This window comes from Pseudophryne corroboree, chromosome 8 (genome assembly GCF_028390025.1).
Source record: "Pseudophryne corroboree isolate aPseCor3 chromosome 8, aPseCor3.hap2, whole genome shotgun sequence".
Lineage (NCBI taxonomy): Eukaryota > Metazoa > Chordata > Amphibia > Anura > Myobatrachidae > Pseudophryne > Pseudophryne corroboree.
In genome coordinates this window covers 121545326-121559109 of record NC_086451.1, presented here as the reverse complement: position 1 = coordinate 121559109, position 13784 = coordinate 121545326, and the positions used below count along the sequence as shown (strand labels likewise).

General features: G+C 46.0%; 1 protein-coding gene across 1 annotated transcript in view; it reads right to left on the bottom strand.

Moving 5' to 3' along the window:
* The window catches only part of ASTN2 (astrotactin 2), a 1124462-nt gene that overhangs the window by 947097 nt on the left and 163581 nt on the right, over window positions 1-13784 (bottom strand). Inside the window, exon 2 of the mRNA XM_063936906.1 lies at window positions 11717-11904. Coding sequence (XP_063792976.1) covers window positions 11717-11904 — 188 coding nt within the window. The remainder of the gene's footprint in view (window positions 1-11716; window positions 11905-13784) is intronic.

The window sequence follows — 13784 nt, the reverse complement described above, 5'->3', positions numbered from 1 at the left end:
TGAGAATGGTGAAGGGAGATCCAGCCAATATGCAGAACTGCATGCTGTACTGATGCTTCTACAAGAGACAGATGGTCCTTTGATAATCTACACTGACAGTTGGGCCCTGTATAAAGGTCTCACTATTTGGATGCCCTCATGGAAAAAAGAAGACTGAAAAATCCATTCCAAGCCTATATGGGGTGGGCCTGAAATATGGAATCAAATTTGGAACCACAGCTCGTCCAGGTCTATTGCAATTGGTCATGTAAATGCACACACAGGTTTCTCACCTAACGACACAGCTGATGCCCTTGTACAAATTAAATCAGCCACTCAATCCCCAGTGGAGGAAGATGAAAAAATTGACATATACAACCTGGGACGGTGGGCACATGAACAATGTGGACATAGGGGAGCAGAAGGAACCTATGAATGGGCAAAGGCCAAAGGAATTCCTTTAACCCAAATAATGGGCAGAGACATTGTTTTTAAATGTATCACCTGTCAACAATTAAACTACAGAAAAACCTTATCTGGTGATATGGGATCCATTTACAGAGGACAGCAAGCAGCAAAAGTGTGGCAGTTGGATTTCATTGGCCCCCTACCTCCAGGGAAAGGGAAAACACAGTACTGTTGTACCGCTGTTGATACCTATTCTGGTGTTTTCCTTGCCCTATCTACAGTACATGCAAATCAAGAGTGTACCCTGAAAATGCTGGCCGACATCATAAGGCACTATGGAACCCCAGCAGAAATACAAACAGATAATGGTACACATTTTACTGGCAAAAAAGTAAGAGATTGGGCAAAGGAGAACCATGTGTATTGGGTGTACCATATTCCATATTATCCAAATGCAGCAGGTTTAATAGAAAGAATGAATGGCCTCCTTAAGGAACAAATACGTAAGAGAACGCCCATGCACACATTAAAGGGTTGGGACAGTGTCATACAGGAGGCAGTATGCTGTTTGAATGAAAGGGTCCTTACAGGATCCACCACTCCCTTTCAGAGATTGCTAGAGCCCCCGCCACCCAGGCCACCATACTGTATCATACTCAGAACTAAGTCCGAGCTCCTAATTGATAAAAACACCATAATAATAGTGGCACAAGAGGATGCAGTTTTCTGTGAACAAAAGCTTCATGATGACACAAGAACAGATGTCACAGAAACGGTCCAATACCCAGTAGGTATACTTGAAATGAAACATGCAGGAGTGATATACTTTTACCCCACACACCACCTGACCCCATACTGCAAGTCTTCAGAGAAACTTGTTCTAAATGATGAAGGGGAATATTGTGTAAATTTATCATTTCATGATTACTGTGTTCTAAAGAAAGGTATGGAAATAGGCACGCTGATTTTTGTACCAGACTCATTATATATTTTGACTGAGGTTGAATACCAGCTTCCTGGGGGGAGAGTGTGGATTTTACCAAGTGGCAACCAGGTTGGGAAAAAGAAGGGGGAAATAGTAGCATTAGGGCCAGGAAAAACATATTATGTTCTGGTTGAAGGTGATGCTAACCCAATATATTTTCCTGCCTGTCGTTTGTACACCAGGGAATGCTGATGAGAAAATTAACATGTTTTGTTTATGTTTATTTCCCAACAGGTTGAGAAAAGATGTATGCTGGCCTGAGAGGATCTCGCCCTGACCGAGGTGTATGGTGCTATATAACAGGCACTCCCCTGATGATAGCCGGTTTCATTTATTTCCTTTGGATCATGTTTGAAAAACACACAGCAGACCAGACATCAAATTTGAAAATAATCATGAATAGATCCAGTAGATCATTATATAAATTGGATTCAGAATGGGAAAATATTTTTTTACAAATGCAGTATGCTTTAGCGGAAGGATTGGGAGAAAAAGAATGTTGGATCTGCACTCACTCCCCAATATCATCAAAAACGTTTCCATATGTAGCTACTCCAGTTAGCTGGAAAGAGTTGAGCCAATGGGAGGAAGGATGGAAATTTCCCTCAAATTTGACTGAGAAAAAGTTTAACAATCCCAAAATGACTCTTTATATTGCTGGATGGACATTACCCCCATGGTGGAAGGCAGTACGAAATGGATCTGTCCATGGGCAGAATATGATTATACAGAAATGTTTTCATGATAATTGTATTAATACAACTATCACAGATGGTGAATTAGGTGCTATCCATTTCCCAGTAAATATGACTTTTTACCCAGAAACTGTCCCTTTGTATGACAGCCAGGGGAATATATCCCTTTATCTTCAGCAAATAAACTATAATACCACGGACCCAGTATGGAGCATAATGCTGAATTACTCCATGACATATAATACCACCAATAACAGATCACAGTGTTCTTCACCAGACAGAAGTAAGCTTGCTATCATGAAGGGTTGCCCTGTGAAAAATACCACCAAACTGCTTTGGTATATAAGAGAAATAATCAAGGGTGGCCAGATACATCTTCCTGAGGGTTATTATTTTGTCTGTGGCCACCAGGCATATAAGTTTTTACCAGTGGGTGGATATGGTAGTTGTACCCTTGCTAGATTGTCTCCTGCTACTTGGGTACAGAAGACAATCAATCTTAAGTACTCCCTCTCACATATGGTGAGGAAGAGAGCAGTGATAAATAAACTACATGCTCATGATCTAGTTTTTGTACCATGGTATGAGAAGTTTGGTATGGCTTTAACGCTCACCGGATTGTCAATTAAAAATTCCCATAATATTGAAGCTTTAGCTAAACTGTTTGATAATGTCACAGATGAAATTCTGGATGTGTTAGGGACCATGACAGACGTCCTAAGGTTCCATGTTAAGGTACTAAGACAGCATCAGCTGGTATTAGATTATCTAACTGCTGCCCAGGGTGGTATGTGCCAAATAGTAGGCCCTACCTGTTGCAACTATATTCCAGACAACTTTAGTGATCCAAAAGCTGCACATTTTAAAAAGATACATGAAAGGAAAGAGCAATTTAGAAAGGAACATAATGACCCGGATTATGATTTAGAAGGTGGATGGTTTAATTGGCTAAACCCTGCCAACTGGTTCAAAGGTATAGGAGGTGGGATAGGAGGGATTATACATACTGTAATTTATATCAGAATTTTTCTAATTATTGTTTATATTTTTATTAAAATCATATTTCTTTTATTGTTTAAATGCTGTAAGGCTATAGAACGCAAAGAAGTTTTGCCACTCAGGTTGACAGGTCGGTATGATGATATTGGACAATATCACCATAATGCTTAATAATACATAGAAGCCAAGGGTGGATTGTAACAATATTTATTTTTGTTCTACAGCTATTTGTCTTCTATGTATAAAATGTGTACACATAGCCATATATTGTATTGTAAGACTTTCATTGTCCATCTTTGTAGGAACAAGCTGTTTGTTGTTTATAGTATGTTAATAAGAAATTGTTCTCCTTTTTAGCTTACATAATAGGCCAGACAATAGGTCTATTCGTGGTCAACAAATAGATGTTTACCTTTGATTAAGTGGCCTAGACATCTAAAATATGCAAAGGTAAAGGGCTATTTGTCCTACATTAGAATTCAATACAACAATAGATTTCCTAATATTGTACAAGTGACCAGGGACTCCAATGACATGTGGATGGAGATATGATCCCTTGACCACCTCTCAGAATTCTGGGTTAAATAGAGGGTCATGTCAGGCTGATAGCAGCCTCCATTGAGACCTAAGATTGGCAATAGGGTTCCTTTGACTGACGAGACCTAGGCGCTACGCAGCGACAGGAGGCTCCCTGGGACTACACCTTATGCTAGGACTCTGATTATCCTGTATAACTGCCTTAAGGAACGTGGATAAGTATATTTTAATTATTGTCAATGATATTGTAAATAAATGATTTGTTAAACTGTATTAGTGTTCCTGACTCTCACTATACTTCCGATATAATAGTCCCACTGGGAACATTATGTCACACATCGTAATGCCTATTACGCATTATGCCACACACCCAGAGGCGTATCTAGCACGGGGCGAGCAGGGCACGTGCCCTGGGCGCCATGGCATCCCCAACAGAGGGGGGCGCCACCGGCACCTGCACGGCCCACTCGCCCCATGCTTCAGGGATTCCGCCGGCGCTACCCGCGGCGCTTTCCCTGTCTCCCCGGCTGCTGTGCCTGTCACAATAGACAGGCAGCGGCAGCCAGGAGCCTCCCCCTACTCCCCCCTGCAAAAGTGTCTGTGTGTACGCGATCGCGATCGCGACCGCGGAGGTGCGCGCATGCGCGTGCGCGACCTCGGGGGGGGGGGGCGTGCGGCCCCTGCCCTGAACAGCAGTAAGTGCAGCCTCAGGTGAGCGGGAAGGGGGTGCGGGACATTTTGTGTGTGTGTGTTAAGTGTGTGTGTGTCGGACAGTGTGCGTGTGACATTGTGTGTGGGACAGTGTGAGTGTGTTAATTGTGTGTGTGGGACAGTTTGAGTGTGTGTAAATTGTGTGTGTGTGTGTGTGACTGTGTGTGTGTGTGGGACAGTGTGCGTGTGTTAATTGTGTGTGTGTGGGACAGTGTGTGTGTGTTAAGTGTGTGTGTGTGTGAGTGTGTTAATTGTGTGTGTGGGACAGTGCGTGTTTGTTAATTGTGTGTGTGTGTGTGTGACAGTGTGAGTGTGTTAATTGTGTGTGTGGGACAGTTTTGAGTGCGTGTTAATTGTGTGTGTGTGGGACAGTGTGCGTGTGTTAATTGTGTATGTGTGGGACAGTGTGCGTGTGTTAATTGTGTATGTGTGGGACAGTGTGAGTGTGTTAATTGTGTGTGTGTGTGTGTGGGACAGTGTGAGTGTGTTAATTGTGTGTGTGTGGGACAGTTTGAGTGTGTGTTAATTGTGTGTGTGTGGGACAGTGTGCGTGTGTGTTAATTGTGTGTGTGTGGGACAGTGTGCGTGTGTATCAATTGTGTGTGTGGGACAGTGTGCATGTGTGTTAATTGTGTGTGTGTGGGACAGTGTGCGTGTGTTAAGTGTGTGTGTGTGTGGGACAGTGTGAGTGTGTTAATTGTGTGTGTGTGGGACAGTGCGTGTTTGTTAATTGTGTGTGGGACAGTGTGCGTGTGTGATATTTGTGTGTGTGGGACAGTGTGCGTGCGTGTGTGTTAATTGTGTGTGGGACAGTGTGCGTGGGTTAATTGTGTGTGTGTTAATTGTCCCGGCGGTTATTGGCGTCTGTAGTGTGCGCCCCATCCTCCTCTGCTGCCGCTGACAGGAGCGGCGGTGTGCGGCTCTCCCCCTCCTCCGCCGGCTCCGTCCTCCCGTCGTGGCCCTGCAGTGTGTGCCGGTCTCCCCGGCAGCAGCAGCAGGTTAGTCTCTTCCCCCCCCCCTCTCTCTCTCTCTCTCTCTCTCTCTCTCTCTCTCTCCTCATGTGGATTGCAGTTTGTAAGTATCATTTTAATTTTTACAGGTACCCCTATTGAATTCTACTGGACAAGTGGACGTGACCGGCGTGGGATGTAGGTAAGTAATCTGTCTCTCATTTTTACAGGTACCCCTATTGGATTCTACTGGACAAGTGGACGTGACCGGCGTGGGATGTAGGTAAGTAATCTGTCTCTCATTTTTATAGGTACCCCTATTGGATTCTACTGGACAAGTGGACGTGATCGGCGTGGGATGTAGGTAAGTAATCTCTCTCTCATTTTCACAGGTACCCCTATTGGATTCTACTGGACAAGTGGACGTGACCGGCGTGGGATGTAGGTAAGTAATCTGTCTCTCATTTTTACAGATTCCCCTATTGGGTTCTACTGGACAAGTGGACGTGACCAGCGTGGGATGTAGGTAAGTAATCTGTCTCTCATTTTTACAGATTCCCCTATTGGATTCTACTGGACAAGTGGACGTGACCAGCGTGGGATGTAGGTAAGTAATCTGTCTCTCATTTTTACAGGTAACGCTATTGGATTCTACTAGACAAGTGGACGTGACCGGCGTGGGATGTAGGTAAGTAATCTGTCTCTCATTTTACAGATTCCCCTATTGCACAGGTTCTCAAACTCGGTCCTCAGGACCCCACACAGTGCATGTTTTGCAGGTCTCCTCACAGAATCACAAGTTAAATAATTAGCTCCACCTATGGACCTTTTAAAATGTGTCAGTGAGTAATTAATACACCTGTGCACCTGCTGGGTTACCTGCAAAACATGCACTGTGTGGGGTCCTGAGGACCGAGTTTGAGAACCCCTGCCCTATTGGATTCTACTGGACAAGTGGACGTGATCGGCGTGGGATGTAGGTAAGTAATCTGTCTCTCATTTTTACAGGTAACGCTATTGGATTCTACTGGACAAGTGGACGTGATCGGCGTGGGATGTAGGTAAGTAATCTCTCTCTCATTTTTACAGATTCCCCTACTGGGTTCTACTGGACAAGTGGACGTGACCAGCGTGGGATGTAGGTAAGTAATCTGTCTCTCATTTTTACAGGTACCCCTATTGAATTCTACTGGACAAGTGGACGTGACCAGCGTGGGATGTAGGTAAGTAATCTGTCTCTCATTTTTACAGGTACCCCTATTGGATTCTACTGGACAAGTGGACGTGATCGGCGTGGGATGTAGGTAAGTAATCTCTCTCTCATTTTCACAGGTACCCCTATTGGATTCTACTGGACAAGTGGACGTGACCGGCGTGGGATGTAGGTAAGTAATCTGTCTCTCATTTTTACAGATTCCCCTACTGGATTCTACTGGACAAGTGGACGTGACCAGCGTGGGATGTAGGTAAGTAATCTGTCTCTCATTTTTACAGATTCCCCTACTGGATTCTACTGGACAAGTGGACGTGACCAGCGTGGGATGTAGGTAAGTAATCTGTCTCTCATTTTTACAGGTACCCCTATTGAATTCTACTGGACAAGTGGACGTGACCAGCGTGGGATGTAGGTAAGTAATCTGTCTCTCATTTTTACAGGTACCCCTATTGAATTCTACTGGACAAGTGGACGTGACCAGCGTGGGATGTAGGTAAGTAATCTGTCTCTCATTTTTACAGGTACCCCTATTGGATTCTACTGGACAAGTGGACGTGATCGGCGTGGGATGTAGGTAAGTAATCTGTCTCTCATTTTTACAGGTACCCCTATTGGATTCTACTGGACAAGTGGACGTGACCGGCGTGGGATGTAGGTAAGTAATCTGTCTCTCATTTTTACAGATTCCCCTACTGGATTCTACTGGACAAGTGGACGTGACCAGCGTGGGATGTAGGTAAGTAATCTGTCTCTCATTTTTACAGATTCCCCTACTGGATTCTACTGGACAAGTGGACGTGACCAGCGTGGGATGTAGGTAAGTAATCTGTCTCTCATTTTTACAGGTACCCCTATTGAATTCTACTGGACAAGTGGACGTGACCGGCGTGGGATGTAGGTAAGTAATCTGTCTCTCATTTTTACAGGTACCCCTATTGGATTCTACTGGACAAGTGGACGTGACTGGCGTGGGATGTAGGTAAGTAATCTGTCTCTCATTTTTACAGATTCCCCTACTGGATTCTACTGGACAAGTGGACGTGACCGGCGTGGGATGTAGGTAAGTAATGTGTCTCTCATTTTTACAGCTACCCCTATTGGATTCTACTGGACAAGTGGACGTGACCGGCGTGGGATATAGGTAAGTATGTGTGAGTGTGTCAGTGTGCTTTAATAAATTTTTACTGTCACGGTGTGTGAGTTGTGTTTTTATTTGGGTATTTTTTCTGTTGTAGAACTACAGGTACCGGCGGGCCCGTTATTTCCCTGCATGTTGGTACTTGAGGTTCTCCAAGTACCAGCAAGCGGGGCAGGCTTTCTGGGCCTTGTAGTTCCACAACAAAAAACAATATTCTTTTTTTACTTACATGGCTATCAGCCTCCCATCCACAGCCCACGGATGGGGGGGACAGCCTCGGGCTTCACCCCTGGCCCTTGGGTGCCTGGAGGGGGGGTGACCCCTTGATTTAAGGGGTCCCCACTCCTCCAGGGAACCCCGGCCAGTGGTGACTAGTTGGGGGGGTAATGCCACGGCCGCAGGGACCTACATAAATGTGTCCCCCGGCTGTGGCATTATGTCCCTGGCTAGTGGAGCCCGGTGCTGGTTTTAAAAATACGGGGGGACCCCTACATCTTTTGTCCCCCGTATTTTTGGAACCAGGACCGGACTAAGAGCCCGATGCTGATTGTCTAAATACGGGGAACCCCTGTCCAATTTTTTCCCAGTATTTAAACAACCAGGACCGGCTCAAAGAGCCCGAGTCTGGTTATACTTAGGAGGGGGACCTCATGCAGTTTTTTTTTACATTTTTAACCCATTCAGACCCTTCTCCATTAAGTTAATGGAAACCCTGGACAACAAAATTGCATTCATGTCCTCCTCCCACTCCCTTCCCAGTCCCAAACACTGATTATTATTTTTTTCTATAAAAATGTACAATACAACATCACAAGTATGATGAGCAGGCATGCAGCGGGCATTGGCAACTTTGGACTGAGTTGCAAATTAGTGGCGGAGGGCTGGGTCAGTTGATGGTGGGCGAGTTTGTAAGCCATTGGTGGTGGCATCGGCTCAGAGGCAGTGGCGGGCATTGGCTCGGTGGCGGTAGGGTTCATCGACAGGATTCGGCGGACATTATGGCTGTAGTGCCTCACCGCACGCCACTGACCTCACCGCACGCCACTGGTGTGTGGGACAGTGTGCGTGTGTGTTAATTGTGTGTGTGGGACAGTGTGTGTGTTAATTGTGTGTGTGTGGAACAGTGTCAGTGTGTGTAAATTTTTGCAGTCCAGTGTGTGTGTGGGGGAGAGGAAAGTATGAGAATGTGTGTGTGTGTGTGTGTGTGTGTGTGTGTGTAGTCTGAGTGGGTGTGTGTAGGATTTGGGGGTGGCCAGTCTGTGTGTGTGTAATCAGTGTGTGTGGGATGTACTAATGGCCATTTACCGAAGAGAGATATGTATTAAACCACGGGCACTGAGATGCCCTTCTTACTCACCATCCAGCTGGGTGGGCGAGCCGGGCGGGTGGAAAGCCAGCAGCAGGGGCAGCATGCCAGATATCAGCAGCCGAGGGTGGGGGCTGTAATGCACATGCGGAGCCCAAAGCCGGAGATCAGCAGCATGCTGACCGGCAATAAGCAGCTTCTGCTTCCGCGTTCAACATGCTGCTGATCTCCGGCTTTGGGCTACGCAGGGTTCGGGGGATGGGTGTCCTCTGCCGGTGTACTGCAGCTCCGGGGGTGCGGGCTCCGGAGGCTTTCAGCACTGTTGAATATCCAGCTGCCCCAAGTATGTACAGCCCGCACCCTCTGCAGCTGATATCCGGCATGCTGCTGCTGGCTGTCCCCCCGCCCGGCTCGGCCACACAGCTGTATGGTGAGAAGGGCATCTCAGTTCCTGAGGTTTAACACATATGCCTCAGAAAATGGCCTCTGCGGTAAACGATACTAATGCTTACCGTGACAGTAACAGCGGGGAGGAAGGCGCACATCGGGATCCTGCAGCATGAAACAAGAACCCCTTCGGAGCGCAGCTGGCCACACTGAAAAGGGTGCATACCCGGTGCGGTGCTCTGCATCCCGGGTGGTGCCGAAGATGTGGAGTGTCGGAGGTGGCAGAAGCGCCGCAGCTTGGGGTGAGAAACCGCTGCAGCCCTTCCGCTGCTAAACTCTGCAATTAGTCTATTAAGGGGGTGGGCTCCCCTCATCATAGTGCCCCACAGGCCATGTTAATTCTGGGGGTAGGATCCCCTAACTCTATAATGGGAATTTTGGCTCATATCATGTGCTGTAACGTGAATTTTGGCTAATACCGTGTGCTATAATGTGAATTTCGGCTCATACTATGTGGGGTAATGTGAATTTTGGCTCATTCCGTGTGCTGTAATGTGAATTTCGGCTCATACCGTGTGCTGTAATGTGAATTTCTGCTCATACCATGTGGGGAAATGTGAATTTCTGCTCATACCATGTGGGGAAATGTGAATTTTGGCTCATACCATGTGGAGTAATGTGAATTTTGGCTCATACCGTGTGCTATAATGTGAATTTCGGCTCATACCGTGTGCTATAATGTGAATTTTGGCTCATACCATGTGGGGTAATGTGAATTTCGGCTCATACTGTGTGCTATAATGTGAATTTCGGCTCATGCCGTGTGGGGCAATGTGAATTTCGGCTCATACTGTGTGCTATAATGTGAATTTCGGCTCATACCGTGTGCTATAATGTGAAAGGGGCACCAGTACTAGATAGTATAAGGGGTCCTACTATACTGAAGGACACGCCCCTTTTGAGTGACCACGCCCCTTTTCCGGAGCGCGCGCGCATAATTGCTATCTGCACTCTTTCATTCCACCTTCAAAAATTCAACTTCGACCACTGCACCTACATACACATACATACACATCCTGACATCTTTATATGCAGTGACACCGGTGGCGTCTGCACATACTTTCCTTTTGTATTTTTTTTTTCATTATCATTTTATTAATTTATTTTATTAAGAAAAAATTATTTATTTATTTATTTATTTTTTTTTGGGGGGGGGGGCGCCATTATTGATCTTGCCCTGGGCTCCAAAAACCCTAGTTACGCCTCTGCACACACCATAATGCCCATTACACAATATGCCACACACCGTAATGTCTATTACACGTCATGCTACACCGTAACACCCATTATGAATTATGTCACACACTGTAACGTCCATTACATAATATGTCACACACAGTTATGGCCCTGACACCATTTTATGCTCTACACACAAATATGCCCCTTACAAATGATGCCACACAGTAAGGCTTCTGATTACTTTTAAATTAACTGTCTGTTGTCAGGGGTCTCATGCTTGTTGCCAAGGTTTTCATGCACATTGTCAGAGGTTTCATGCTCTGGGTTCCATGCTCACCGGGTTCTTCTGCACGTTGCCAGAGGTCTCCTGCACATTGCCAGGGGTGTCATGCGAATTGTCCAGGGTCTCCTGCGCGTTGTCAGGGGTCTCCTTCGCATTGTTAGGGGTTTCATGTACGTTGCCAGGGGTTTAATACGCGTTTCCAGGGATCTTCTACGCGTTGCCAGGGCTCTCCTGGCCGCAGCCCCAGTAAAGTATGGGATGGTGGGTGCGGGCATCATTAACTATACTGCTAGCCCCCATAGCCCCTGCAGTGGATTGAGATGTGCCGGGGGCTGCGGAAGCGCCTCCTTACATTGCAGTGTAAAAAAAAAAAAAGTAAAATGCCTGCCACCGGGAGACAGGCCAGAGGTCAAATGTGACCTTTGGCGGTGCCCATTTTTGGTGGGTCTTTTTACACTGCAATGTATGGAAGCACTTTACGCAGCCCCCAGCGCGTCTCAATCTACTACGGGGCTGCGTTGGTTAGCTTTACTGGGTGGCTGGTTCCGTGGGTGCTCCTCGTTGTCCATGGGTGCTCGGGTTCGGGAGCACCCACGGAATCGGTGCCTATGGCCTCCGCATGTACAATACACCGCTAACAGCCCATCTCTTCTCTCTTTTTGCTTTCTATACACCACAATACAGTATATAATACTTCACTATACAGTATATAATACTTACTGCCAGACATTCCCCTGAAATAAGTAGTAAAGGCCACAGACATCAGAACTGTAAACATGTATTTATCAAGCACAACGAAGGACATGAGGTACTATCATTTTATCATACAGTATATCACACCTCAGGATCATTAAGTAAGGGTGAGGCTGATAAATGCACTTACCATGACTGATACATGTAGGACGTGAATCTGTTCGTCGAGCTCCGGCACAGGCTCTTGCACAGTTGGAGGGGTGCTGAGTGTAGTATGTTCCCTCATGCGCAGAAACAGGTGGAAGTAAAGAGTTCCATTTTCCAACCATTTCTGGGTCCAGTGTATAAGAGATAGGTCCTCACTGCTGCCAGACATCTCTGAAAATGCATTTAAATATTATAGACAGAAATCAGCATCATTTAAATGATATCAATATGGAAATTAAAAGCAATAATTTCTATAAATGAAACATCATGTAAGTGACCACTGACATTGTCCACGTACTTTCTAGTGAATGGCACTGTTTCTCTGGTAACAACATTATTGAATATAACCGGATTTAGGGGGTCATTCCGAGTTGTTCGCTCGTTGCCGGTACGCAGTGCGCATGCGCTAAGTATTTTAGCACAAAACTTAGTAGATTTACTCACGCCCGAACGAAGAATTTTCATTGTTGAAGTGATCGGAGTGTGATTGACAGGAAGTAGGTGTTTCTGGGCGGAAACTGGCCGTTTTCTGGGAGTGTGCGGAAAAACGCAGGCGTGTCAGGGAAAAACTCGGGAGTGTCTGGAGAAATGGGGGGAGTGGCTGGCCGAACGCGAAGGTGTGTGTGACGTCAAACCAGGAATGAAACGGCCTGAGCTGATCGCAATCTGTGAGTAAGTCTCGAGCTACTCAGAAACTGCTAAGAAATTTCTATTCGCAATTCTGCTAATCTTTCGTTCGCAATTCTGCTAAGCTAAGATACACTCCCAGAAGGCGGCGGCTTAGCGTGTGCACTGCTGCTAAAAGCAGCTAGTGAGCGAACAACTGGGAATCACCCCCTCAGAGACATACGGTACTGCAGCTGCGGCTTTTTACGCAGCAGATGTGCGACAATGGGGGTAATTCTGAGTTGATCGCAGCAGCAAGTTTGTTAGCAATTGGGCAAAACCATGTGCACTGCAGGGGGGGGGGGGCAGATATAACATTTGCAGAGAGAGTTAGATTTGGGTGGGTTATTTTGTTTCTGTGCAGGGTAAATACTGGCTGCTTTATTTTCACACTGCAATTTAGATTTCAGTTTGAATACACCCCACCCAAATCTAACTCTCTCTGTACTTGTTATATCTGTCCCCCCAGCAGTGCACATCATGGTTTTGCCCAACTGCTAACAAATATGCTGCTGCGATCAACTCAGAATTAGGCCCAATATGCAGATGTTGCAGCCACCAGGATATGTATTGATACACCCATTGGTGGTATCTCTAAACCACCGCTTGTGTACAAAGACATAACCATCAGACGCACATCAGCCTATTAAGTTACCCTATGGTTGTGCAGCATGGCTGCCGGCAGTAAGGGACGGGAGCCTTTGCAACTGCATACGGGATCGCAATAGCGAGTTGTGACACACCCCTAAAATACTCCCGACGCACCCCTGTAACCTTCCAAAAATGCTCCCTGCCTGTCACTCACTCTGAAAAAATTCTCAAGATCACTGCAGCACACGCGCACTGGGAGTTATACCCTCCAATACATACAAAATCGGCATTGCGTACATCTCTGAATTAGGCCCTGGGTTCTGTAGGACTGATTCAGCCATGTGCGAGGCACAGAATACACCAAAGTTTTTTGTTTTTCACTAATTGTGAACAGGGGTTAACTGTGAATTATAATTAATTGTGAACTGACCTAGCTGGGAATTGAACCTATGAACCCATCATGGGTTCATAGGTTCAATTCCCAGCATTACTGTAATTGTGAATATTCCTCCTTTGCTTGCATCAGTTCCCTCCTAGTACTCCGGTTTTCTCCCACAATCCAAAAATATACTGGTAGGTTAATTGGCTCCCAACATAAATGAACCCAAGTGTGTAAGTGTGTGTACACGTATTTAGAGTAGACTAGATGGGTCAAGCGGTTCTTATCTGCTGTCATATTCTATGCTTCTATCAGGTGGTGCCTACCTCAACCAGTGCCCCTGGTGAGTGCCATCTTCGCCAACCACTAGTTACCACCCTGACTGTGAATGAATATCAGAATATTTACAATTAAA